Genomic DNA, 27,475 nt, shown 5'->3' with positions numbered 1-27,475 from the left:
AGCATCACCGGGATTTGAACTTGCAATCTGCTGAAGTTCAGGCCAAACCCAGATGGTCCGATAAAGCAGTATGATTCAACCTAGTTAATTATGTAACAATAGTACTGGCTGAACTGCTCAGTCTGAACACAAACACCATCATGGTTAAAATAACAAAAACATCTAAAACATATCCCAACTTCACCCTTAGCACGAGAGTATGGTTGTATATCATGCTGTATTACATATTGTTTACTGTATACGTATTATATGTTTATGCTTTCTGTGCTGCAAGCGAGTTGAATTGCTCCAATTGAATTGAGTACAATTACCACCGACCTGTTGTGCAGTAATAAGATAATCCTTTATTAGTCCCACAATGGGGAAATTCACAATAATAAAAGAGTTTATAGAATGTATAGACTACTTTTTTATGAAGAGAACTAATGAAAAATAAGAAAAAGAAGTGTTAATGAACAGAAACCAAAACCACAAAGAATTATGGGTAAATCCAATATTATTCAAGACTGAGTTTCTGATAAAATTTGGGGTTAAGAAGTGTGATCATTGAAAATTGACAGTCATATCAACATGACAGTCAGTTTACTAAACCACTAACTACTAAGTTACGTTAGGCCTGTCACAATTGTTACCTAATCACATAAGTGCAATTATTTGAGATGGTCACAATTATTTAAGCTAACTGAAATCATTTTCGCCTTCCGCCCGATGACCGCTGGGATAGGCTCCAGCAGCCCCCTGCGACCCTGAGGGAGAAGCGGCTTAGAAAGTGTGTGTGTGTGTGTGTGTGTGTGTGTGTGTGAGAAATCATTTTCCACAGTGGTTAGATTTCAGTCATGTTATGCTGCCAGAAACAATATGTGAGTTGCGTTGACAACAAATAAAAGAAAGCTGTCCAAAAAAAATCCAAACATTACCATGTGCAATATGGCAACTTCACAAAAACAGAAAAAAACCTTCCTTTATTTTGAGTGCAAGTTCATGGATGGAGGTTCTATACCAAGAAATGTTCAGATGGTGCCGTGTTCAAATGATCAGATGGATGTTTGTTTTTGTTTGTTTGTTATTGTTTTTTGTTTTTTTTTGGACAGTGACAAATTACATTCATCGAGACATCATGGGACTTTTGAAAACAATAAAGTTCTAACTTCTAACTTGGTGCTCTTAACATGTTTTAAGGCCAGTACTGAGTAATCTTTGCTTATTTGTTAGCCATGTAGCTAAATCTTGCCATATCTAGTGTTTAATTTGTGTTTTTTTTTTTTTTTTTTTTTTTTGCTTAAAATTGTGCTTTGTGCAACTCTACACATAATTCTGTGAACTGTAGGCTGTTGTGTGAGTGAGCTCAGTATTGATTTGTCAGGACAACCTGTGTTAGCTACTAAGTAAACATAGCAAGCAAGTAAGCTGGGTCGTTAGCCAGTTTGGCCGCTTCAGATTTATATTTTAAGAGTTTCAAGGAACGAACAAGAAATTTAAATTGTTAATAGCAATGATTTAAAATGTCAGGATCATTACAGCCCTATAAAATAAAAATGATAATCTAAACATAAAATTGTGTCAAACAATATTATCAGTTATCAGAATTTTTAACCCCTTAAAATGGGTATCATTATTGCCACAAAATTTTCATATTTGTCAGGGTGTAGTTCATACTTAGAACAGCATCGGGGGAAATACAGATTTCGTATTGTAAATTGTATGTATATTATTGTTAGAATGTTATTCCTAGTTATAATGTGGAATTCTTAACCTGGTAAATATACTGTTCTCAGGACTTTGACCATCATTGCCCTTGGGTGAACAACTGCATCGGGAGACGGAACTACCGCTTCTTCTTCCTCTTCCTGCTGTCTCTCACCGTGCACATGGTGGCCGTTTTTTCTGGAGGGCTCTTGTACGTGCTGGAGCACCTGGAAAACCTGTGGGCGCTGCGTGCAGCCATCACGTATCCTTAATACATACAACTCCATACAAACTAATCATTGTATGTTGAAATACCAAACTTTACTGTGTGCGTATTGGTATTCTAGTGATATATCTATTCATGGAATTTTAAAACTAAAATAATAAATTAACCAGTAATACATGTTTTAATACATTAACATTTGTATATACCCTTGGCCACAGTGGTGGGCCAATGAAGTGTTGAGAGAAGGTAGGGCTGGGTGATAAAATGATAACAATAATTAACACAATATAACTTGCTAGAAATATTAGAAATGTGCGATAAATGATATAATTCACCACACTTCCGTGTACCAGCAACAGCCCTTGTGGCATTTACTACCGCAAGGAAAGTGATAGTACTTTTGTTGCCACAAGAGGGTGCACTTCTAAGTTTTTTTGACGTGATTACATGAGGGGAGGGACGAGGACTGAACTGAGTTGCCAGATATACTTAGACATCTGAAACGGGGTTATATGTTCCTTGTTTGAGTGGAGCTATTTGTGGTCTGTTCACAAGCTTTAGCAGCGATAAATCAAGTCTGCTTCACGCAACAGCTAAAGTGGTTTGTCTATTACAGTGCTCAAACAGTGTGTTCATGCAAGAGTCCTGATTTAAATGAAAGTAAACTGAAAATGCTGTATGTGTGGCACTAGAGAGTGGGAGAAAGCTTCCCAGGCTAGCTGATTTTAGCAGCTGGCTAACTTGAAGCAGCGCAAAGCATGGCCAAAGTGATGTTATTGTAGTCAAGTACACTAATCAAACAAGACCAAAAAAAGCATTGAGTTCAGTTTAAATGTACCTAAAAGGAAGACGTTTTGTCTGGTGCGGGAGAATCACACTGCATCTAATGCTTTTACACAGCGAGTGTCAGATATATTGCGGTTCTTCCGTCCCTCAAAGTACTTCAACATACTGAGCATGTTCATACTACATGTTCATACTAAGCTGACATTGTTGAGAGACGAAACAGTTGTACCCAGCACTTGTCACCAGGTAGCCTAGTGCTCGTCACCAGACAGCTAAAAAAAAAAAAAGCTGTTTTCTTTTTAAATTATGAATATTACAAAAATTGTGGCTGTGCTTTTCCAGTTGTATAACCAGCTAACTTGGTAAACTCTCTCTCGTTCTCCCATGACTGTCTGACTTGCTTGTCATATTCTGACCATAAAGGATATTTTAAAACTCTGGATCAAAAAACAGCCTTTGAACTTGAAAGGAATAATTATTTGACATTAGCGTGATAATTATTATTATTGACTGAATTGAATTTTTTATCATCATAACAGTTTTTGCCATATCACCCAGCCCTAAGAGAAAGGTATATGAGTATAATTTTTACCTGGACCTCTGATTTTACATTGCAGCAGTAATGGTGTTATCCACTATGCTATCCAACCTCTCCTTCATCATTCACTGCATTAACATTGGCCGATGGATCCCTTTAAGAGGGCTGCTCCTTGACTGCACTGATTCAGCCTGGCTGTAATGAGTGTGACAGGCCTTTTCTTCATCCCCGTCATCGGGTTGGCTTGCTTCCATCTGGTCCTGGTGGCAAGAGGACGAACCACAAATGAACAGGTGAAATGTTGGACCTGTATGCCTACTTGTTCCTACACAACTAAAAGATGTTTGCTCTTACTCAAAGGACTGCTTTCTTTCTCAGGTGACTGGCAAGTTCCAAGGTGGTGTGAACCCCTTTACACGTGGTTGCTGTGGCAATGTAGAATTCGTCTTGTGCAGTCCAATCACTCCAAGGTGAAAGACTCTGTGTTCCTATACGATATCCTGTACATCTGCACAGAATTTAGTACAGCTAACATTGCTAAAGGAAACATTTATTGTGTTCTTTATTGTCAGATATACTGGAAAGCCAAGAAAGAAACGGCCTGTCCGTGTGCAGCCTCCGTTCCAGAAACCTGAATCCCTCAAAATGTCGCCAGTCAAAGTTGGGGACAATGGGATCCAAAACAAAACCCTTCCAACAAAGGTATGACAAAGCCTCATCCTATACTGCCAGTTGATATTTGTCATTGTACACTAGCCTAATATGCTGAGGTGTGGGTTCTACAAGTCTTCTGAAGGTGCTCTATAGTATCTGGAACCAAGATGTTCACATTAATAAGTTGTGAGGTGGATCATAATTGTTACAGCACACCCCACAGATGCCCAGTCGGATTAAGATCTGGGGTATTTGGATGCCACACTTTGAACTCATATTCCTTAGACCGTTCCCAAGAGGGGTATGAACGAGGTTTCGGTTGGTGGCACTTCTCAAATTGATGTCTGGTTGAATGTCTGGTCCCAGGGTTTCCCAGCAGAGCACTGCCCAGAGCATCAAATTCTCTCTATTGGCTTGTCTTCTTCCCACAGTGCATCCAGGTGCCATTACTTCCCCAGGTAAACAGCACATACATACATGGCCGCCCATGTGATGTAAAAGAAAACAGGACACGTTGGACCAAGCGACCTTCTTCCATTGCTTCAAGGTCCAGTTCCAACAGTCACATGCCCACTGACGGTGGACAGGGATTAGCACAGGCACACTGACTTGTCTGCAGCTTTGTAGCCCCGTCCGCAGTAGGGTGCAATGCCATGTGTGCAGTGACACATTCATCCCGTAATCGTCATTAAACATTCCTGTGGCTTGTACCACCGTAGCCTTTCTTTCGGTTCAGACTAGAGGGGATAGCATTCATTGCCTTTGTGCATCAGTTAGCCGATCGATTGGACACCCAACACACTGTCCTCAATGTGTGTTTTTTTCCTCCTCTGACCACTGTTGGTAGGTGTCACCACTGCTGACTGAAGTCACCCCACAAACCTTGCTGTTTTGGAGATGCTTCAACCAAGTGGACTTGGTCGTTTTTTCCGCATCCAACACGTCAACTGTCAGAAGCAACTGTTCGCTTACCGTCTAATACATCCCAGAACTTGTAACATGCTTTTATTAGCAGATAATCAACGTTATTCGCTTCTTCGAGTGGTTATAGTATTTTGGCTCATAGGTGTATAACATAATAGTGTAATAGAGTGAAAGAATATAATAGAGTATAAGAAGTCATCCAGGTTTTGTAAGCTCTCAGGAGAAGGGAAAGTGTGGCAACGATTTGAAATCCAGCTCCTAATCTAACAGGAATGCACCACCTCTCTTTATGTCTTCCCAAATTATACCTTATGGGCTTGTGAAGAACCTATTTTAGGATTTTAATCAAGGGATATGAAAGTCCCGTGCGCATTAACTGCAGCTTTTGTTTCCTTTCTAACTGTGGGAGGATGTCTTTGATGGTGCCTTAACTGTACCGGTGAAGGCCCATTTAATGCTCTGCTAGCTCTAATGGGTGTGTTCACGTTTTTCATGTTTATCCCCTACCAGCGTCAGTCCCCAGGAGTGCTGGACGTTCCTGAGTTCAAGCGTCCGAACACTCCACCGCCTCTGCCCCCTAAACCTGACCCAGTACTGCTCAAGAGCCACCTGGCAGCTCTGGAAGGTGGGCATACATGGCACTATTGTATCTTAACTATTGTATCAGTGAATGGAAAATTGATTTATTGTGGTATTATATAAGAGAGCACTCAGAGCAAAGGAAAGGCTTGGTTATTCAAATATTATCTTACTTATCTTAGTATTCAACTGCTTAATAGGGTTATTCAAATAAGGAAAGTGTAGTTTTGTAATCAAAAGAATGAAATAAATCTTATAATAGCTTGCGGTTTAAAATAAGAGTGTGCATCGTGGAACCACGGAGAATGGCAGGACACAAGCAGCTGTAAGCAAAACTACCTTAATGTTTAAAGGTTTGGAGTCACTTGCCATATTTACAGTTTGTTATTTTATAGTCAGTAACATTTGCTGTGTGGATTTAAATGACAAACTTTTCACCAAAAGGTATTTTAGATGGTGCATTCAGTATTTAAAGAATTTAAAATGAAAAATTATTAACATGAACTCTTTGCCATCTACTTAGATTATTAGTTTTGTTGTCTGCCTTAAAATTTGCTCACTATTTTTGAAATATGTTAAATTCTGTATTTTAATTGTATTATATATCTTAATTCCCAGTGACATATCACGTCTTAGTTATTTTAAAACAATCTGCGATTAGCAAATTCATTCATAAATAGCCCATCTTGAGTCCAGATATTGTAAAGGATGAAAGTTGTTTTATTTTAATGTAAGATTAACAGTTAGTTTCATCTAATCATAACAAAACAATTCTTTTTTATGCCCCAGAGAGCTTGCTGCACTCCCAAACTGCAGGGCCTCCTGGCCATAATGTGAGCAAAATAGGTCCAATTTTTGAGTCACCCTCCAGAGTCCATTACCAAGTTCCCAGGGAACAGGTGAGTGAGCAATTTACATGAAGAGTTTCAGCTACAAGGCTAATGTAATTAAGATGTAATGGAAACTTTTACCCCACCAATTGGCAATGTGCAAACTGCGTGCCTTAATCATTCACATTTGTTTTACACATTGATACAAAACTGTGCAGCAGTTACACATGTGTTTTACATATTGATGCAAAATGGGACAAAACTTTGTGTCTTTGAAAAGGTTACTTTACAGGAGAAGAGAAAACATCATTAACTTTGAATAGTAGTTAACAATTAGTTAAACACTCTCATTCATCATGAAAATATGTCTTAATCTAAAGGGTTATTGGCGTTTTACAATTGTAAAACAGTGAAAAACAGTAAATGTAGTTACAAGATTTTGTTCTGACAGCTGTGGTATGGTTATCCATGAAAATGGAGAAAAGCTTCAATGAAAAATCACAGAAGCAACCTTTGGACACCAATCATGTTTTGGCTGAATAACATATGCATATACATACATATAGGAGGGGTGGGTGTTTGTGGCATGCTTTGTCCCCTGGGCCCTGAACTCTGAGCCCAGATGAAACCCTGCAAAGGGAGAGGATGAAATTCTCAAGGCAATTGGGGACAGCACACTGCCTCCGGCCCCGCAGCGAGGACACTTCAGTTTGCCTCACGTTTGACCCTCTCTGGCAGCCGACGTCCTTCTCCTGCCATCACTTGCGTCCCACGCCGGTGTCCGGGATTCAGGCCCTGCCTTCCCACCGGCTTTCGCCACTGTCATCAGGGCCCAGGGGACGGCACAAACCACAGTGATATTGTAAAAAACAACGTCACGTTACTTTAAGATACATTTGTTTAATTTTATTGAGGTTTGACAGACAAGAAAAGTACCAATGGTGCCACATTTTACTGATTTTTACTGATTAGCTTTTCATGTGTAAACTGGATTTCTCAAAAAACTACTACTTTAAAAGATAACACAATAAGTTTCTGAAGAAAACCTTTTCCTGCTTTATCATCAACATAACATGTTTCCATATTCATTCATTTAGATGAGTAAGAGGGAGAACCCCCAGCTCCACATGACCAGCAGGTCCCAGGATCAGTCCTCAGAGTCCAGTCTGGATCAGCTTGATAGTCAAACACCCATCTCAGCCCACTCACTCCTGCAGTCCAGCACACTGCCTCTGAACTCGCTTACTCTCAACTCCCGTTCACTCAGTCTGAAACACGCCCACCGCCGAGGGGACCGGGCTCACCTGCTTGGTCAGCTTCCCCAGGCCGTTGCCTCCCGTCCTGCCCAGAGCGTCCTCAGTGGGCGTGCTGGCAGCCTCTCCTACGACAGCCTCCTCGGCCCAGCCGAGCTGCCCCAGCGGGGGGCATTCCCTCTGGCTTACCGTGCTCCCTTCCTCCCCATGGACCTGGGCAGAGGTCCCACTGACCGATCCCCCCGAGCTTGCAGCCCTGTTTTCATGACTGCGAGCCGGCGGTCGCCCCAGCACCGTGAGTCCTCGCCCGTGCGCTACGACAACCTCCCTAAAGGCCTCATGCGCTCCATTCAGGAGCTGGAGGAGCGTGAGAAACAACAGCAGCTGCTCATGCTGCCTCAGGCTCGCCCACAGCCACCCATCCAGGACGCTCTGGGCGTCTATGACACGCCTGGACGGAGGAGCCTGCCGCATGAGCCACCGTCTCGCGGTCCTACGCCACCTGCCTATGGCTCCCGGGAATTCCTCATGAGCAGTGCGGCATACGGCTATAGCAGCCGGACTCAAATGGCCAGCTCCTCCACTTCCTCGCTGAGCCGCACCCCCAGGACTTCCACCTCACCTCTGGGCTCTAATGTGACCCTTCAAGGCCGCTCGCTGTCCCCCTCAGTCTATCGTTCCCTGGAGCGTCAGGCCCAGCGCTCACCCTCCAGCATGCCCGGCCCACTGCCCACCTCTTCTTACACCGCCCACAAAGCGCTGGCCTTTATCACTACCTCAGAGCGGAAAGACTCAGAGTCCTGATTGTCCCGCTCTGAGTGGACTATGATGGACAGAGGGCCTCTTTTAAAATGATCTGCTCCTGTGTGGTAACAATGTTCCATTTATTTCTTATTTTTTACAAGTATATTGTAAAGCTAAAATTAATATTATAATTTTCCACACTAGTTACCGATGGCTTCTAATGGTAGAGAGACTGATATGTTTTATTGTGTGTGGCAAACATATGAAAGTTTGTTTTTTTGACCCTTGTTGATCCAAGTACACTCTTAAAAACAAAATATGCCAAGTGGAACCAGAAAAGAGTGTTTGGAGTGATTCTATAGAAGAAACAAGATTCTTAATGGTTTTTAAAAGGCTGTTTATGGATTCCTAACCTCAGGACCAAACCCACAATGTTCTTCAGATTCAGCCTAAAAACTAGCCTAAAAAAGTTGTAGGAAATACAATCAAACTAAATAATGACCAGATTTGCTCAGAGGCTAAATAAAGTGTTGTCAAATGTTAGCTAGTTGCTGCGTTAGCTAACATATGCATACAATTACCTAACTTGATAGCTAACTCTCCAGCTAACTAATATTTCCAGCATTAACTTGATAATTAGCTGGTTGGTTAATTCACTGGTCTTATTTTTATTTTTTAGGTGACAAATGTCTACACAGTGCTGATCTAACAACTAATCACCCTTCATTAATTTCACTAAGCACAAGTTATTCGCAGTGTCAGGAAAAGAACAAATCATGTATTTAACAGGAACTTACACAAAAGCTTTAACAACTAAATATAGTATCGGATTATTTAGTATTTAGTTTTTTAATATTTAGTTTTTGCTTTCAGTTCTTCAAAGAAATCTGCAGGGATATTTTTCCACACCTCCATTTTTCCAAACCTTTTTGGTCTTAGAAGATGGTTGAATTTTCTGCTTGTAACAATCCTACATATCAACTTAGACCATAAAACCTTACTCCACGTCTCATGTTCTTCATTTGTGTCCGTTTCCTTTTCTCAGTAAAGTCTTCTTGACAGCTACACATCCTTTCAGACTCATGGTGTTGAGTCGTCTTCTCACAGTGGAAGGATGGACAGAAACACTCGTTGATGTTTTCAGTTCTGAAGAAGCTTGATTTTCTCCTCTCTCTCAAAGATGAAAGCTTTAAGTGCTGTTTATCTGACGGTGACCGTTTGGGTGTCTACCAGGTCTTCCAGGTGGTTGTTAGGAGTCCCATTTTCTCTGTATTACTTTTTGAATTTAAATTTTGTTGTTTAATTTTTCTTTGACTTTTCCGTCATGATACAAGTGACTTTTGTATTATAGATTTGTAAACATTAACAGTAGTTTATGAAACCTAAATTACCTAAGGTTTCACCAAAGTTCTCCATCAGTCGGTATAAGCAGAATAATTACAAAGATAAACATAAATAAGGCAGGGTGAATCATGAAACCAGAGAGATAGAATTGACACCATCTCCAGATATTGCACTTAAGTGACAAATTCACCATTAGGCATATTCTTTAAGATTTACAGTCACCCTGAAATCAAAACATGCTTTTTTTTTTCTCCAGTGTACAATGTTGTGTCATAAAAAACTTAATTCACTGCATTATTTAAAAGACGAAATTCTTGTTTTCCTATAATTGTCCATCGAAATGTAATGGTTTTTGCTCTCCTTGGAAATGTCTTCTGAGTTAACATTGACATAACCATGTTATGGCAGGTGTCATATGCTGTCATAAGTTGTCATAATAGATTATGTTAAGCAATATAACAATATAACAATGCTACCACTAATGTCAATTATATTGACAGATGTCATAATGTTTGATGTCATGATGGCTAACTAGGGTACACTTAGCAAAAATTTGCATGAGACGTGAGTAACAGTAACGGTAGCATGACACTTTTATACCGCTTGACATAATCTCTCATGGCAAGTCATTACAGCTTAAGACATCTGCTGCGACATGTTTATGGCAAAGTTAAGTCAATGTTATGTAGCATTCTTCAAGTGTAATGTTAGTAAACTGTCTTATAATTTTATTAATATATCAATATAACTGTGTCAATATAATATAAACAGTATAACTGTATTAGTGTTTTGCTCATGCATGTTGGGCTTATTCCAAAATATCAAATTATTATTTATATTAAAAATATATTTCCTTATTAAGAGAGATTAAGAGATTGTTGGAGTAGGCTTATGTCCTAGTGATCAAACACTATTTGATCTTACCACACTTTATTCATGATCAAAAGAGTTGATTTTCTTTTTTAATATGATGCAACAGGGATGTGTGTGTATAAAGAATCTTTATAAAGTTGAAAGAACCTTCCACAGTGTAGGCTTTTCTAGAGAACCGCATAGCCAAGCCAAAAACCATTAAGGAACCTTTATTTTTAAGAGTGTATGACGTACATCCTCAGAACATTTTGTACTTTTAGACATTTCTGTGTTTTTGTAACTTGTTTCGCGAATAAAGTATTTCTGATTTCTTTATCTCGCACGAGTATGAGTGGTCGTACGCCTGTGAATGATACGCATTAAGGTTAAATTTCTTAAATTACCATGTGTTCTGCAGGCTCAGTATGCGGAAACAGGGTGTACTGACTTGTATTGTTTTCTTAAAAGCCAGAAGGAATGAGGCCACTGGCCTGCCTCCACCCTACTTATCCTGTCTGACCTCTACTGTTGCCTGCAGTGGGAGCTCAATAAAGCCTGCAATGCTTCCTTTACAGGCCGGAGGAAATAGCCTTATGATGTATTGGCGTCCGTTGGGCAGAGCTCCCTCTAGTGTTCATGGGAAGTACTGAATCCATATGATTAGTGCTTCAATAAATCCATACAGTTAATGAGATAAAGTCTTGTGCAAACGTTTGAACACCCTTGGTCGAATTATGTTTTGAAACCAAGTTAACGTTTTCTGCAGAGAAACTTAAATGTGGTATTTTCACATTTTAGGCATAATTTCTATTTATTTATTAGTTTAACATTGGAAAAGACTTAAAATACAAATGGTGCCATAGCTTTTGCACATTTTATGTTTTGTTTATGTTAAGTAGACAGTGATTTTGCATTAATATGTGTAAACGTATTTTCAGTTCAGTCAATGAAACGTTCTTTAACCTGGGGCACCCATACTTTTGCATATGCCTGTATTAGCATCTGTGCTACTCTGCGATTGGTCTCACTTCTGATTTCTGAGGTTTATCAGCACTAGCACTTCATATTTTTAACCAAAAGTGCATCAAACAGAAAAATGGTATCTCATAAAGCTCAGGTTTTATACTGATAGCTGCTGAATGTACTAGTTCAACTGCAGTTCTCAGTACTTTTAAAGGGGAATTCCACCCATTTTCCAGAATGTCTGCATAATTAAGTCTTTGGGATGTAAAGAGATGTGAAATGACCTATTGTAGAGAAAATGACCAACAGATTTCTTTACAGTGGTGCGGATAGGAACCAGGAGTCTCAGTGTCTGCAATGCAAATATAGCCATTTCACTTATATAGCTAAAACAAACATTACACTTACAAGCGTCATCCGGGTTTTTATATATAATGTTTATGACAAATTAGTGGTAAGTCTGAAACAGGAATCTTTGGGGACTCATTTTTTCTTACAGCTTGTACCTCTCTGACAAGAATGAATGAAAAAAATGCATTTTAGTCAAAAATCTTCTCTCTAAACTATTGCCAAACAATGTCTAAGTCATCTGGCAGTATATTCAGAACTATTTCATGTAATATCTGTCTGTGAGTTTGCTTATAGGGGCATTTTAAGGCCTCAGTGAAGCATCTTCTCGCTAAGCTAACGCAGACCTCTGGTGCTAACAAGGATTTAAATTTAAAGTAGCTTAAGTTAACAGCTTCAAACACAAAAACACCGGTTTGCCTGCTCAGATTTGATATTTCCGTCTCTAAACTTACATTAGTGAGGCTTCGATGTTCCAGAACGAACCGCAGTTGTTTGCAAAGCTTAGGTTTTCTCACTAAGCTAATGCTAGCTTCTAGCAAACGTGTAGCTTAGGCTAACGGCTTGACTCACGAATATATCGACTTACTCTTTATTCTCAAAACTCACTTCAGTGAGCGGAATGAACCTGTGCTGTGGTAAAATGCTAAGCTACTGCAGTAGCACGTTCCCTGCTACTACAACAGCGCTAGCGTTCTATATTTTAGCAAATATGAGTCTATGTAAGAGGACTTAACACCAAGTATGGGTTTAGGCTACTTTACTCAGTTGTAGTTATTCATTACACTAGGTTTGTTTAATTATGCCTCATATTTAGACGTTTAATGATAATGGCTAATGGTGATTTTGTCCAGGCTGACAGCAGGTGGATGATAACATTGCACAGAAGGCTGTGCTCCAAATCTAAATATCATTCTGACATATGGCACAACTGTGGCACTCGAGCGCTCATCGTTATAAAGCTTGGCACACGCCCATGCGATATCAGCAATATCATATTTTTCAATTAGACACAAAAAGCTTTTTTTGATCGTTTCTTGCTATCACTATATCTCTGTTGGAACGTTTTAAGACGGGCCAGTCTGAATATTATTTATCATAGGCTGTTAAGGAGTTGGATCTTTTTCAAATGAATCTCTCCCTTGCTTGTCCTCAAAACACACAGAAGTAATTTCCCATCGCATCTTTCATCTCAACCTGGAGCCTTGACCTAAAATCTATCCAAAGAGAATACCTTTTGATGAGTAAATCTCAGTATGCCGGTCATATCACGCCATGCGCTGTGGAAGCTCAACAGAGGACATGATAGAACAGAGAGCTGTGTGGAGCTGAATCAGAGCAGATAGGCTTTGTGAAGGGAGGGTCTAATTAGTGAATTCTATAGATGGGCTTTATCTTTGAACGCTGTCCATGTACTGAAGTCTCTTTTACTTCACATGCTCCTCAGGGAAAGAGGAATATAGCGGTCTGATAATTTGCATTGTGTCGCCTCATTATATAAGTAGTTGGGCTGAGATACATTAGAACTTGCGTTAAAGTGGAATAAACGTTTCTGAATAATTAAATTGTTGGAACGTAAACTAAGTCATTCAGAGTAGTCTGATGTGAAGTGGTTCATTGCAGAGAAACTGCAATAACTCTTTTCTTTACAGTGGTGCTGATAGGAACCAGGGGTCACAATGTCTACAAGACAAAAATAACCATCCTATTTACTATCCACCACAACCAGTAAACCTACACATGCCTTCTGAGCTTGTTATATGTAATGTTGATGATGGTAAAATAGCAATAAAGTTTATTTTTGTCCTTATATTCTTTGTGTATCCCTCCATCGTGACTGGAATAAAATAAATGGATTAAAATATGTTTTAGACCAAAATTTAGCACAAAACTTCCATAAAACAATGTCTTAGACATCATGGCAGCATATTCCAAAACATTTCACGTTTTAGAGTTGGACGTCTGGTTCCTATCACCACTACTGTGAACAGCTCTAATTCTGTAGGTTTCCCTAGAATAGAGCATTACACATCAAACCACTCTGAATGACTTTGTTTATGTCTAAACCATTCAATGTGGAAATTTTGAAAAATTGGTGGAATTCTCTTTTAAGTACTACAGTGGGTTGCAAAAGTATTCAGCCCCCTTGAACTTTTCAACCTTTTGCCACATTTCAGGCTTCAAACATAAAGATATGAAATTGTAATTTTTTGTGAAGAATCAACAACAAGTGGGACACAATTGTGAAGTGGAACGAAATTTATTGGATATTTTAAACTTTTTTTAGAAATAAAAAACTGAAAAGTGGGGCGTGCAATATTATTCGGCCCCTTTACTTTCAGTGCAGCAAACTCACTCCAGAAGTTCAGTGAGGATCTCTGAATGATCCAATGTTGACCTAAATGACTGATGATGATAAATAGAATCCACCTGTGTGTAATCAAGTCTCCGTATAAATGCACCTGCTCTGTGATAGTCTCAGAGTTCTGTTTAAAGCGCAGAGAGCATCATGAAGACCAAGGAACACACCAGGCAGGTCCGAGATACTGTTGTGGAGAGGTTTAAAGCCGGATTTGGATAGAAAAAGATTTCCCAAGCTTTAAACATCTCAAGGAGCACTGTGCAAGCGATCATATTGAAATGGAAGGAGCATCAGACCACTGCAAATCTACCAAGACCCGGCCGTCCCTCTAAACTTTCAGCTCAAACAAGGAGAAGACTGATCATAGATGCAGCCAAGAGGCCCATGATCACTCTGGATGAACTGCAGAGATCTACAGCTGAGGTGGGAGACTTTGTCCATAGGACAACGATCAGTGGTACACTGCACAAATCTGGGCTTTATGGAAGAGTGGCAAGAAAAAGCCATTTCTCAAAGATATCCATAAAAAGTCTCATTTAATGTTTGCCACAAGCCACCTGGGAGACACACCAAACATGTGGAAGAAGGTGCTCTGGTCAGATGAAACCAAAATCGAACTTATGTTTGGCGTAAAAGCAATACAGCTCATCACCCTGAACACACCATCCCCACTGTCAAACATGGTGGTGGCAGCATCATGGTTTGGGCCTGCTTTTCTTCAGCAGGGACAGGGAAGATGGTTAATATTGATGGGAAGATGGATGGAGCCAAATACAGGACCATTCTGGAAGAAAACTTGTTGGAGTCTGCAAAAGACCTGAGACTGGGACGGAGATTTATCTTCCAACAAGACAATGATCCAAAACATAAAGCAACATCTACAATGGAATGGTTCACAAATAAACGTATCCAGGTGTTAGAATGGCCAAGTCAAAGTCCAGACCTGAATCCAATCGAGAATCTGTGGAAAGAGCTGAAAACTGCTGTTCACAAACGCTCTCCATCCAACTTCACTGAGCTCGAGCTGTTTTGCAAGGAAGAATGGGCAAAAATTTCAGTCTCTCGATGTGCAAGACTGACAGAGACGTACCCCAAGCCACTTGCAGCTGTAATCACAGCAAAAGGTGGCGCTACAAAGTATTAAAGCAAGGGGGCTGAATAATATTGCACGCCCCACTTTTCAGTTTTTTATTTCTAAAAAAAGTTTAAAATATCCAACAAATTTCGTTCCACTTCACGATTGTGTCCCACTTGTTGTTGACTCTTCACAAAAAATGTCAATTTCATATCTTTATGTTTGAAGCCTGAAATGTGGCAAAAGGTTGAAAAGTTCAAGGGGGCTGAATACTTTTGCAACCCACTGTATGTTGCCTTACAATGGCCTGCGTGTGCCTCTCAGCCTAGAATGGATTTGAAAAAATTATGTTTCAGGCCAGAAACTAATGTAAAACAATGTATCAGGCAACATGCAATGCATGTATAACTATTTTGTGTAAAAAAATAAATGAAAATAATCTGTGATGTAGCTTTTTGAGGAATTTGGGGAATGCTCCAGATGTCTGGTTACCACCGTAAACAAGTCTGGACGAGTAAGTTTGTCTAGAGCCAAATATTTCAAATTAAACTAATCTGAATGTACATCGTAACCATTTGATTATATGGAACATTTGACATTTTGGTGGAATTCACCTTGAAAGGAAAGGTATGGCAACTATGGAAAGATTAGGAATGATGTAAGAAATGATAGAGGCTTAGGTAACTCTAGTATAAACGTGTCCTCATGGTGCCTCCAATCATGCAAACCCTACTTCTCTGCTGCTCTAGTAAACCCGTCCAGTCTGATGCCTGTAGCTGCCTCTCAATAAAGCATTTTTATGCAGAGAAAGAAATGCCATTGATGGTATCTTGGCCTCTCACAGGTAGAGCTCCCCCAGTGTCAATGGGAACAACTGAATATTCATGGCATCTGCTTCAGTGTATGTCTAAAAGTTTGTAGACACCTGCTTATCCAGCCTTTCTTCTGAAATCAAGAGTATTAACACGGAGTTTGTTTCGCTTTTCTGCAGCCTCTCCCTTCTAGGAAAGCTTTACACCAGATATTTGTAAATTGCTGTGAGGATTTGACTGCATTTAGCCACAACAGCATTAGTGAGGTCAGCTACTGAAGTTAGACTCTTAGTTCAGATCGTTCCAACTCATCCCAAAGGTTTTGTATGGAGTTTCGTCACTCCCGAGAACACAGAGAGCCCAATCCTGGGAGGCTTTATACCCCTCTAGCATTTAGGCTCATTTACGGCTGCTCCAGAGCATCTCGTTCTACTGGTCAATGGTTTTCTATGGCAATCAACTGTAAGTGTTCGATCGAATGCCTGTGTAAGCAATATGGGAGGCAAATTCTGCCAAAAAGGAAATGAAAATGAAAACAATAAAATGTAAATACAAACCACTTTTTGCCATTTCTTTTTCCAAACATCTGTGCAAATATCCTGCCAGAATTGAAAATGAAATAAAATGCCTTCATTTGCAATTTAATTTTTCACATGAGCGCGAGCCGTTTGTGACAAAAATAAAAATAAATTGAAAACGCCTATTTGTCATTTCATTTTAGTCGTTATTCTGGTTTTTCACGGCCAATTCTAAAATGAAAAAGCTAACAGACAAAAGAAAACACAAACTTCGCTTTGGCTTTGGCTTTTCTTCATGAAACGCAGAATACGTATCAAAACTAAAATCAAAATGCAAAGTTTACTTTCTTTTTTTTTTTTCATAGCGATTGGCTGCAAATCTGACAAAAATTAAAATGAAAATGCAAAATGGATAAATCAACAGCAAAGTGACAGTTCGGAATTCCGTTTTCGGCGCTGACGCACTTTAACTGTCAGAATGAAATGGAAAATGTAAACGAACATCAGCGCCACCTGCTGGAGATTCACTTTTCATTTTCCAGTTTTCTTTTTCTTTTTCTATCTGACTAACATGCAAATATATGTTAATTAGCACTAGGCGGGGCTATGGGGTACATTTTAGGACGTCCTTGGCCATCTGCGTCAGAATTGCCGTCGTTCCTCAAGATAAAAAACTTTGAGTCTCCACATGACGCGTTTTTCCTCGGACAGCTGTCTTAAAATGTACCCCGTAATGTCTTCTGGGTTTCTCAAACACTAGAGGGCGCTCTCGAGCGAGTGCAAAAAGAATGGGCTAAGATGGAGCATTTGATCAAAATCATAATTTGTAAACATTTTTAATGTAAATGACTAGATTCATTTCTTGAACACAGGCATTTTAAGACCACTTTTATATTTGTAAGAACTTTTCAACTCTAGTTATAGAACTATAAAATGGCACCTCATGTTCATCCATTACGTCAGTGAGCATGAACAGCCAATGAGCTGCTCAGCTCACCAACCAATCACCTCTCAGTAGCACTAACTTCAGAGTCCTGCTGCCCAAAACCTGTTTGCTGTAGAACATATAGGAACGTTTTCTTTGCTTTTTTAGTGAAATACGTCCTTCTGCTTTCTATAATTGAAGAAAACGTCTGCGCAAGTGATTAGAAACTATTCTAACTAAGCCATTTAGCTCCCTTTACTCCCATTTATTGAGGACTCGCACATGGCGCCCTCTGGTGTTCTGCAGTACTGTTTTGATATAATGGACGAAACAGGAAGTGGCCAGGCTTCTCATAAATGCCTTCCAGGTTTGTCAAACGCTATAGGGCGAGTCCAAAATGAATATGAAACATTTGAGCTAAATCATAGTTTGTACATGCTTAAAGACTTTTATATTAAAGAACACAATCATTTCATGAACATAGGACAGCATAAAACATTTTAACCCCGCTCTTATACTTTGAGCGCTTTTGACATCACTGAGCTTGAACTGCTTCACTCAGCCAGTGAGCTGCTCCGCTCTCCAACCAATCAGCCTTCAGTAGCAGTAATGCTAGTGTCCTACTGCAAAAAAAAAAAAACATTTGCTGTAGAACGAAAGGAAATATACTGGTACATTTTCCATGTTTTTAGTTGACTACATTTATCTACCTTCTAAAATCAAATGAAGGTCCTGGACAAGTGGTTATAAACTATTTTAATTTACGTTTTTAGCCATTTAGCTCCATTCACCCCCATTCATTTAGCACTCGCTTGCGGGCGCCCTCTGGTGGTTTGCAGTGGCACTTTCGATAATAACAGCAAGTGTCCAGACTCCCTTTAAGGCAGTTAGCCTAAAGCCTTGCTTATTGCCCAGCTTGGTCGACTACAGCCTTTAATGAAGCATAATGACTTGCGCATAAGCTTTGTGCTTTATGTAATAGCAGTGAATGCTACAATACTTTCATTTGAGTTTTAAATCACAGCAGTGGGATTCCAAGCAGCTGTGCAGTGCCTGTGCTCAATCATATAGCTATACATATGGTGAAGACACAGTTAGAGGACAGAGTTTATGGCACCAGCACACGTGAAGAGCATCAGTGGACCGGACTCTCTGTGATGTCTGTTTAATTTTACATGCATTCAACCGGAGTAGGAATAATATGAGAAGCCACATCCTCAGAAACATGTGGAAATCTCTTTTTTTACAACTCAGCGACCTGAAATGTGTATTCAGAAATAACTAAGCAATTAGCTAACGGGCCTACTAATCTTAGCTCAGTATACTGCTCTTTGGACTTTGTTGGCTTAGAATAACAAACTTCATTCCACCTCTGCATTTAACCCATCCGTGAAGTGAAACACCACATACACACTAGGAGGCAGTGAGCACACTCGCCCGGAGCAGTGGGCAGCCCTATCCACAGGAGCAATTGGGGGTTAGGTGTCTTGCTCAAGGACACCGCAGTCATGGACTGCGGATCGAACCGGTAACCTTCCGGTCACAGGGCCAGTTCCCTAACCTCCAGCCCACAACTGCCCCCGACTAATGAAAACACCATTAATCAGTTTTAAACACCTTTATCAAGAAGTAACTTTCATTTGAAGATGCCACTTCATCGCCATGTGCCCTTCACTGGTTTGTGAACGAAGCTTTTCTAAAAAGCCAGTCGTCACAGTGCATTGTGATATTGTTTCATTGGTCGATAATGCTGCTTTAAAGTCTGGCCAAAATAAGAAACCCTACAATGGAGATTTTTCAGGGACACAGATTTGATTCATTTGCTGAGGTTTTGCCTCTGTAGGCAGCCTTACAGACAAAGTCTGGGTCATGATTCATATTTTGTTTGATTATGTCAGTGCTGTACAAAAGTCTTCATTTATTATGTTTCCAGTCAAAACGTTATTTTTTTGTCAGAAGTTTCTTAGGAGATTAGACGTAATTTACATTCATATGCAAGGGAAAGGGAAAAGGTAAATAAGTGAAAATACAGGAGTTTCCAAAGTTCAAAAAATATATTAAAAGGTACGGTATAAAGAAAAAGACTCCTAACAGTCCTGCAAGGCCTGGTAGACCACCAAAACTCTCCCCATCACATAAATAGCACTTAGCTTGCCGTATCTTTGAGAGACAGAAAATAAGCCTCAACTCTTGCTTCAGATCTGAAAAAATCCACAGGTGTTTCAACACATCTCAGCACTATGAGTCTGAAAGGAGGTGTAGCTGCCCACCACGAAAAGGAAATAGACCCCTAAAAAAAGTCAGCAAATCAAACAAAGAAGCTGCTGGTGGTCTCAGAACAATGGACCGACCACCCCAGAGTCCAGACCTCAACTTCACTGAAGAAGAGACTACTTCGTGAAATGAGATTAGATCATGAAAAGCAGGAAATGTGACCCTGCAGATTTCCGTGAAAAACAGAAAGCAAGTCATAAAGGCAAAAGACACACGAAATGCTAAAAATTACGCTGAGGGAGGGCTGTGTGTCATTTTCTGTTAATTATGTTGTCTGCTTTTTTCCTGAAGCTAAAAAATGAAAAACATGTACTTAAATAAATAAATAAAGGGTGGTCTTTGACTTTTGCCCAGCGCTGTGCAGACATACATTATTATTCATTTTATAACGATAATGATTAATTATTGCAAAGCATTGTGCCTGACTGTCTTTTGGGTCTCCTGTTTTCGTGGTGAGGGCCTGTGAGGTGACGGAGGGCCATGGCGTCGCTTTAAACTGCCTTTGATCAAATATTAACGGCGACCCGTACTCATGCAGCTCGTTATCTGTGTGCTCCACAGGCTCTTTTTTACCGTGTCTGGGTTTGATGTGTGGCGCAGAGAGGGCCAGCCTGGGGTGGAATGGGAATGAAGGGGCATGCTGGAGCTGTCACTGAGGGCAGGGTCGGGGTGGATAGTAACTAGTTACATTTACATGTATGAAAGTAAAAATGTGATGGATTTGTGCTTTTTAAATGGTAATACTTTTAGGTCTACTCAAGCACATTGGGGCATAAAAGAATAATGTACTTTTCAGTTCCGTTTTAGTCATTCACTTTTATTTCCTAATTCTTTTCGGAGTTTCATTTTATTCTGTTCTGTTGGCGCCTGAACTACTTTCCTTTTGCTCTTGTTTCTTTGCATTTTAGCATTTCATTCTCCCAAAAACCTGTTCCTTGCCAGCTAGGCTTCTTTTTATGGATCATTCTGCCAAATTGGTTTAAAGTCGGAGTTCAAAACACATTTCTGACTTTAAATGACCCAATACCTTAATGACCAATACCTTTGTTTTATTAAAAGGAGCGACTGAACATTACATTTTGTCACTAAAAATAATTAGTCAAAAAAAGTCATAACACTACTAGAACACTACACATCACCATGTGTTTTAGTAGCAATTGTTTTGGTAGCGACAATTTTAGCAAATTTTGTGCAGAATTTAAAAAACGCTAGTCAGTGCACGACTAGCAAAGTGAAATCACAATTTTATAATTAAAACACAAAAAAATTATTTGCAGAAAATAAATGTTTCAGTTCTTTAAGGTACACATTGATTATTAGACACACTTCTAAACAAAGGGATCTTACTGTTTACCATGTGGTCATGAGGGAAAGGGATGCAGTCTCACTTCCTGCTTTAAAATGCAGGGGTGTGGCTAAAATAAGGCTCCACCCATGGACTAAAACTACAAAAAAACTCCTGAAAGCTAGTGTTTTGGTAGTGACATGAAAATGTGGGACAGTGTATTTTGGAATAAAGTTTTTTTTCTTTTACATTTTTTAAAAGAAATCAAAATCATAAAAAACACAAAAAGCAAATTTAAGTTATTGAACTTATTGAAATTTAGGATTTTGAGACAGACACATCCCAACAGAAAGTACCCTACAAATGATGATTTTGTATATTTTTAGCTTTTATTGTCTAAACTAAAGGCTTGGGTTTCATATCTGAGGTCTGAATACTATACTATTTTTAAAAATAGTTTTATTTTATTTATTTTATTTGATTTGTTCACAGGCTGAAGACAAGTACAGTAGATCGTCACATACATGATGCCATTCGTAATAGCACACAACCTCAAATGTTCTATTGCCTTTATACAGTTTGGCCAAAAGAAGTAAAAAGGTGAAGCAAAGAAGCTTTGAACATTGTATTAAATGTGTTTTAATATTGGGAAAAATAGCCCTTTTGCATATAAAGTCATTAACCATCACAATATCAGGTTCAGCTCAGCTTTTTCCATATTTGCAATTCCAGCAAATCTGTAAAGCTTTTTATTGCCCATCTTGTTTTCTGGATTGTATTCTGTCCAGTTTGCAGTTAATTCCATCACAACTGCCGACTTAAAGGCGCAGCTAGTGACAACAGATTCTAAATTTGATGTTGGTCTGCGGTCACAGTCTTCTTTAGAAGCTGACCAAACAGGCTACATGTCAAATATTTAATACAACATTTCATAGGTGTTCTTTAATGTATGCACATTGTGTTTTTCTATGTGTTAAAGTAGAAATGTATAAACATTTACCTGCTGAGTAATGTTTAGTGACTGATGCTCAAAAGAAAGATGTAGTTATTGTGAGCAAAAAAAAAATTGCCATCACAAATAATAAGGTTTAAAGCTTCTCACCCAATCAGGTTGTGCTATCGGAAAATAACTGTTGGACAATTCAGACATTAGAAAGGCAGAACAGAGTTTGGCACCCAACATGGGTTTATTAGCAGCACAGAAACACTAAAGAAAAGCTGCTCTGTAATAGTGCCCTGATGTAACACGGTAGCCACGAAACAATGACACAACAGATCAAGAGGCTTTTATTGTCATTCCATCTGTGTACAAGTACACAGCGAAGTGAAATTACGTTCCTCCAGGAACAACACAGAGCAACATGGAGCAAAATAGATGGTACAAAGTGCAAACGTGCAGACTTGTGTGTAAAACATTCAACTAGAAACAATACAATATGCTAAATTTAACAGACATTAGACACAGTAAACGGGACAGTGCAGCGCCGACGCAGCACTCATTTCTGGACATGAGGTAGTGAAATAAGGTGCAAAGATTATTTAACCCTCCTATCGTCCTTGGGGTCAATTTGACCCCATTCAGTGTTTATCATTCAAAAAATAGTAGTTGACTTTTTTCTTTTGCTTCATATTTCATGACTTTTCCTAATTTGATGGGGACAACTGATAAAGCATAAAATTGTCATGATGATATTTTTTCAATGTGCTGAACACATATTGCACGCATTGGTTGTCCTCAGGGGTCAATTTGACCCCAAGCTGTTTTAGCTGTTAAAACTTGTCTGTCAGTGTGTGTGACCTAACATGACCACACCTGCAGGTGCAGTTGATACATTTGAGTTGATATATTTCATATATATACATATATACTACTATCATGTTCCCAATGTTTCGCAAATGGGTGGATTTTCATGTTGTTTGTCTCTAAAGACTAAAAGTTTACTGTGGGCATAAAAACCTATTCCATGTTTTCACTAGTATCTGACATGTTCTCATTATCCATTTTCTGTCTCACAAATGGTCCCCCCAGACCCCCCCCCTCCCCCCGCACAAACACACACACACACACACACACAAACAAACAAACAAACAAACAAACAAAAAAACTATAACTCTGCCACTGCCGGTCCCAAGCCCGGATAACAAAAGAGGAGGGGTGAGCGAGATCTTAAAGTAACTAGACACAAGTATATTACAAAAAATTGTAAATAAAAAATATGTAAATAAAAAATAAGTAAATAAATATGTTCATGAGAGGAAAGGGGGAGTCAACAACATGAATCAACATGGTCATTCTGTGAGAGTCATGAATGTGCTCTCAACCTGAAAGTTTTTCTGATGGTGGCGCTACAGTAAAAGTCCTATCCATCATCACCAAAACAAGACTTGTGGTCATTAATGTTGAGAAGTAAATTTGAGAAGATTTGTATGAAAAATTCAAGATAAATGAATTCTAATTTAAAGGTTTGGCCCGATGGTGGCGCTAGAGGACAGGTCAACTCACTGATTTTCAAGGGGTTATTTATGTATTCAACAAATAAACAAAGTGGCTGTCACACAAAAGTGGTCAACAATATTCTGTAAATCATTTTCTGGAGGTAAATATCCCTGGGGTCAGCTTGACACCAAGGACCAAATTTGTTATTATATTTAAGGACGATTAACATACGTGGAGCACAACACGGGTTTATTAAGGTTTATTACAGAATCAGATATAACACGATATGTTACAGTATGAATAGTTTTACTATCACAACAAGAAATGACATTCACTTGGTCAATGCGTTCTCACTTATCTTTCTATAGTGTTCATTAATAGGTAACCCTTGTGTGGATTTAGCCTACCTTATTCAGCTTAGATGCACAGCTACAGAACCACAGTCATTGGACAGGACTGTCCCCTGCCACAGCAGCCCATAAGGGGCTTCGTCACTATCAGATTAGCTGGATAAGATGTGTTGTGTCAAAGAATACTTAAAAACGTGTAGGGCAGTGGGGCCCTAAGGCCTGGAGCTGTTGAGAACCCCTGGGCTACAGCACTGTTGACATAGGTACAGTGTTTTCTCAATTGCTGGGGTTATCAGGCCACAGCGCTGTGTTATTTCAGTCCACATGGTTATGGGATCATGCTGGAGATTAATGACTCCGTGGTATTACTTATTATGTCGGAGGTTTTCAACTAAGTCCAGGAGGACAGCATGGAGGTCCACATTTCTGTTGTATTCCCCACACGGCTGAACCGGATAAAGCTGATGATCTGGCTCTGTGGTGTTGAAAGCTGCAGCAGCACAAAAATATGGATCGGCTAGCAGTCCTTGAGGGCCGGGTTGGGAACCGCTTCGCTGTATCATGAAAACAGCGAGCAGTAGCGTAATTAGCCAGCCTTGCATTATACCATGAAGCACATGGGGCTCAAACCTGGCTTCTTGCGGTGTAACTATAGACGCCTTGATGTCAGTAGAGATTTGCATTGGGCTTTGAAGGTGTTATTCAGTACTCGTGTGTTTGTCTCCTTGTCACCTTGTTATAAACGTGCATGTATCTTCCTCTCTGCCCTCCCCCCTCTCTCTTTCTCTTTTGCTCACACTAAACAATCCCCCTTTCCCCTCTAATTAAGATGCCGGAGCATCGGGGTCATTGCTGTCCGGCTGATTTTGCGCTTGAAATGCGGTGACATTCTGCAGCATTCGCACGGTCTTCGGTCTCGCATGATGAAATGCCTCCTGCGGTGGCAGCTGACAGCAAAGAAACCGGATAAATCATCCGCCCAGATAGCTGCTCGCCAGGGAATGTTGTCTTACATTTATTATTAATCACAATTCAGACAGAGTTGTAGCCCATTCATTATTCATCACAAAAGTTGCGCTGGGCCCTCACCCAACGTTGCGCCGCCCGAGGGGGAAAGTGTGCTCCACAAGTGTCTTTAGCGCCTTATCCTCTGTGGCAGCATCCGCGGCGCCTCAGCCAGTAATGTCATTAACGCTGCTTCGGCTCAGGAGTTAAACAGGTACCGCATTCTGAGTCAACCGCGCCGTCTCTTCCGACTTAAGCCCTTGAAAAGGCTTACCGTATTCCCCCTCCCCGCCTGCGCGGCCTTCCCTTCTTCCCCGAAACGCGCGCGCCGTCTCAGTCTCTCTGTCAAACGTCATTTGCAACGAAGTCTCTCAGGGCCTCGACACAGGCCGCTGTTGACTCTGATTATGAAAATGAGCCCACGGCTTCACGCAGAGAGGAACGGTACAAGCAGGGCACGACGTTTCAAAGGGCGTCATCAAAACCGTCGCGAAGGAGACAAACAGCGACGTGGTACATGTGTAAGCATTTGTCTGTGGGCTGAACATTCTCTTGGTGGGAGTGATGGCATGTGTTGCCTGGGCCGCTGTGAACCGTGCTTGTGTGTTACATTGCTCTCTGACTTGCAGTAGCTGCAGGCCTGTTTGGCCTTGATGTTTTCTGGTCATCACGATGGAAAACAAGCTCCCAGCAAGAGCAACACATCGCATTGGACACGGCGCCAGCTGAACCTCCCTGGCCCTCCGGTTGCGAGGCTAGTAAACAAGGTATTATCATATGAAAGAGAAAAGTGCCAAATGGTAGAACATAACACTCAATGCCGGGGTAATAGATCCATTACTCGATGCGTGGGTGTTTGTTTACAGCCTTCCACGTATCTGCCGAATTCAACATCGGCCTTTTTACGCGAGTCTTCTGCTCTTTGCTTTCTGCCAGAATTCCATGTAATCCTAACCTATCTCGCCATTATTTTAGGGACACTAATATCAGAAAAGATGGGTTTTCGAAAGAGAGAGAGAGAGAGAGAGAGAGAGACAGCGTGTAATCTTAATTACTATTTTGATAAGTAGCTTACTTTACATATGTGAACGTGCCATTTGAGAGGGATTAATCACTGCTTAAACAGAATTAAATTACATGCTAAATCATTCTGTTGATGGTAATTCCTCACTAGAATGGAGCAAGATGAGGGACGGGTTATGGCTCGCACCTTGACTGAAGGCAAACAGGAGCAGGGAGACTCCAAGGAGGGCACTGTCTTTACTTCCACTGGGCCGGATGGAAGCGCATCCGTCCAGAAAGAAAGGGTTCTTCCTCACCCCTGTCTGCCCAGGTAATCTGTTATTTGAAGGACTGCATAACAGGGGTGGGTGAAAAGTGTAATATCACTATACTTGGAAGACGTTTCCCTAATACACGATACATAACCATGACATGTCAAAAAACTGTGCCACATTTAATTCACCAGTGGTGCCACATTTAAAAGTACTATTAAAAGGGAAAAGAAAAGTGTAGCATAATGTAATAATATTGATTCTACAATATTGTTGTATTGCTCACCCTACCACCCACCTCTGCCATCTTTTTGCTTTGGGAAACCTCTGTCTGAAATCCAGATGTAGGCAAAGAAGCCAGTGTTGCTTTCCTTTAACTAAAAAATTGGCACCAACACTGACATTGCCTCTGGTGGCAATGACTGAATTAGGATTAGAGGTGGCAGGCAACGTTATCAGGCTGAAATCAGCAGAAAATTGCAGATCAGATATCGGATGAAAAAAGAATGAATCCAATCCATTGTTATAACAAATGGGACACATTCACACTGTGTGATATATTATTAGTGGTGTAATTATACAGAAAATTCAAAATACAGTGCAGTGGTGTTTCAATACAATACACTTTTTTAATACAGCAAAAAGAAGAAGTGCCTGAAATTGTGCTTTTCATGTTAATATTTCAAAGTTTGCAACATTTGGGAGCATAACAGTACACAATTTTGGGTTTAATTTGTTTATTCGCAATTCTGATGTCACGGTTATAATTGATGTCAATTATATTTTAGATGTTTTGTGCTTAAATAGTGCCTTGACTCTATAGAGACTGCTTTAGCTCAGACAAATGAAAGTAAAACAAACTTTTTCAATGCTTGTCCTTTTACAAAATAAACCTGAAAAACACAACTGTAAATTACAAAAAATCACAATTATACAAAGCCCAGTTTCAGACACCCAGTGTGGGTACATGCACAGCTGCTCCCTGCCCACTTTAAACTCAAAGGATGCACCCAGATATTTTATTTTGATCTTTGACATCCACCAAAGATGTTAAATGAGCGCCTTTCAAATGAAGCGTTTCATTATGCATTGAAATCGTTCCGCATTTGTTCTGTTGATAGCTACGTCTTGGTTCTTGTGGAGCGTGTTGAGCAGTAGTGTGAGCGTGGTGGCCTACTTTTAGATGCTTAAGTGCTTAAAAAAATGGCTCATTTTAAAATGTAATAGTTTTAAGCAATAATTGTCTATTGATACTAAAGTTTTAATGTTGGTATTGGAAAAGAAAAAGTGATATAATTCCACCTCTAATTATGATATACTGTGCTACATCTTCTAAAACAATACACAGCTTATTAAGGCTGTGCAGATTGTTTTCGCTATATTTATTTTCCTATTTGCAACAAGAGAGCCTCCACAAATGCTAAAAAGTTC

General features: G+C 39.9%; 1 protein-coding gene and 2 long non-coding RNA genes across 3 annotated transcripts in view; 2 read left to right on the top strand and 1 right to left on the bottom strand.

Moving 5' to 3' along the window:
• The window catches only part of zdhhc8a (zinc finger DHHC-type palmitoyltransferase 8a), a 28,568-nt gene extending 19,199 nt beyond the window's left edge, over positions 1-9,369 (top strand). Inside the window, exons 4-10 of the mRNA XM_017710729.2 lie at positions 1,776-1,948; positions 3,427-3,529; positions 3,615-3,706; positions 3,809-3,938; positions 5,325-5,439; positions 6,183-6,292; positions 7,321-9,369. Of these exons, the coding sequence (XP_017566218.1) occupies positions 1,776-1,948; positions 3,427-3,529; positions 3,615-3,706; positions 3,809-3,938; positions 5,325-5,439; positions 6,183-6,292; positions 7,321-8,280 (1,683 nt within the window). The 3' untranslated portion in view covers positions 8,281-9,369. The remainder of the gene's footprint in view (positions 1-1,775; positions 1,949-3,426; positions 3,530-3,614; positions 3,707-3,808; positions 3,939-5,324; positions 5,440-6,182; positions 6,293-7,320) is intronic.
• Positions 9,370-23,647: 14,278 nt separating this feature from the next.
• On the bottom strand, positions 23,648-24,934 carry LOC108435146. Its single transcript, XR_001858425.2, has 2 exons — positions 24,855-24,934; positions 23,648-24,712 (listed from the first exon to the last, which is right to left on the bottom strand). It is a non-coding gene; the product is annotated as an uncharacterized LOC108435146 (long non-coding RNA).
• On the top strand, positions 24,708-26,059 carry LOC108435145. Its single transcript, XR_001858424.2, has 3 exons — positions 24,708-25,291; positions 25,400-25,537; positions 25,945-26,059. It is a non-coding gene; the product is annotated as an uncharacterized LOC108435145 (long non-coding RNA).
• Positions 26,060-27,475: the final 1,416 nt, after the last annotated feature.

Source organism: Pygocentrus nattereri, chromosome 18 (assembly GCF_015220715.1).
Source record: "Pygocentrus nattereri isolate fPygNat1 chromosome 18, fPygNat1.pri, whole genome shotgun sequence".
Classification (NCBI taxonomy): domain Eukaryota; kingdom Metazoa; phylum Chordata; class Actinopteri; order Characiformes; family Serrasalmidae; genus Pygocentrus; species Pygocentrus nattereri.
Note: the sequence above shows the minus strand (reverse complement) of the source record. Positions and strands in the feature narration are given on the sequence as shown.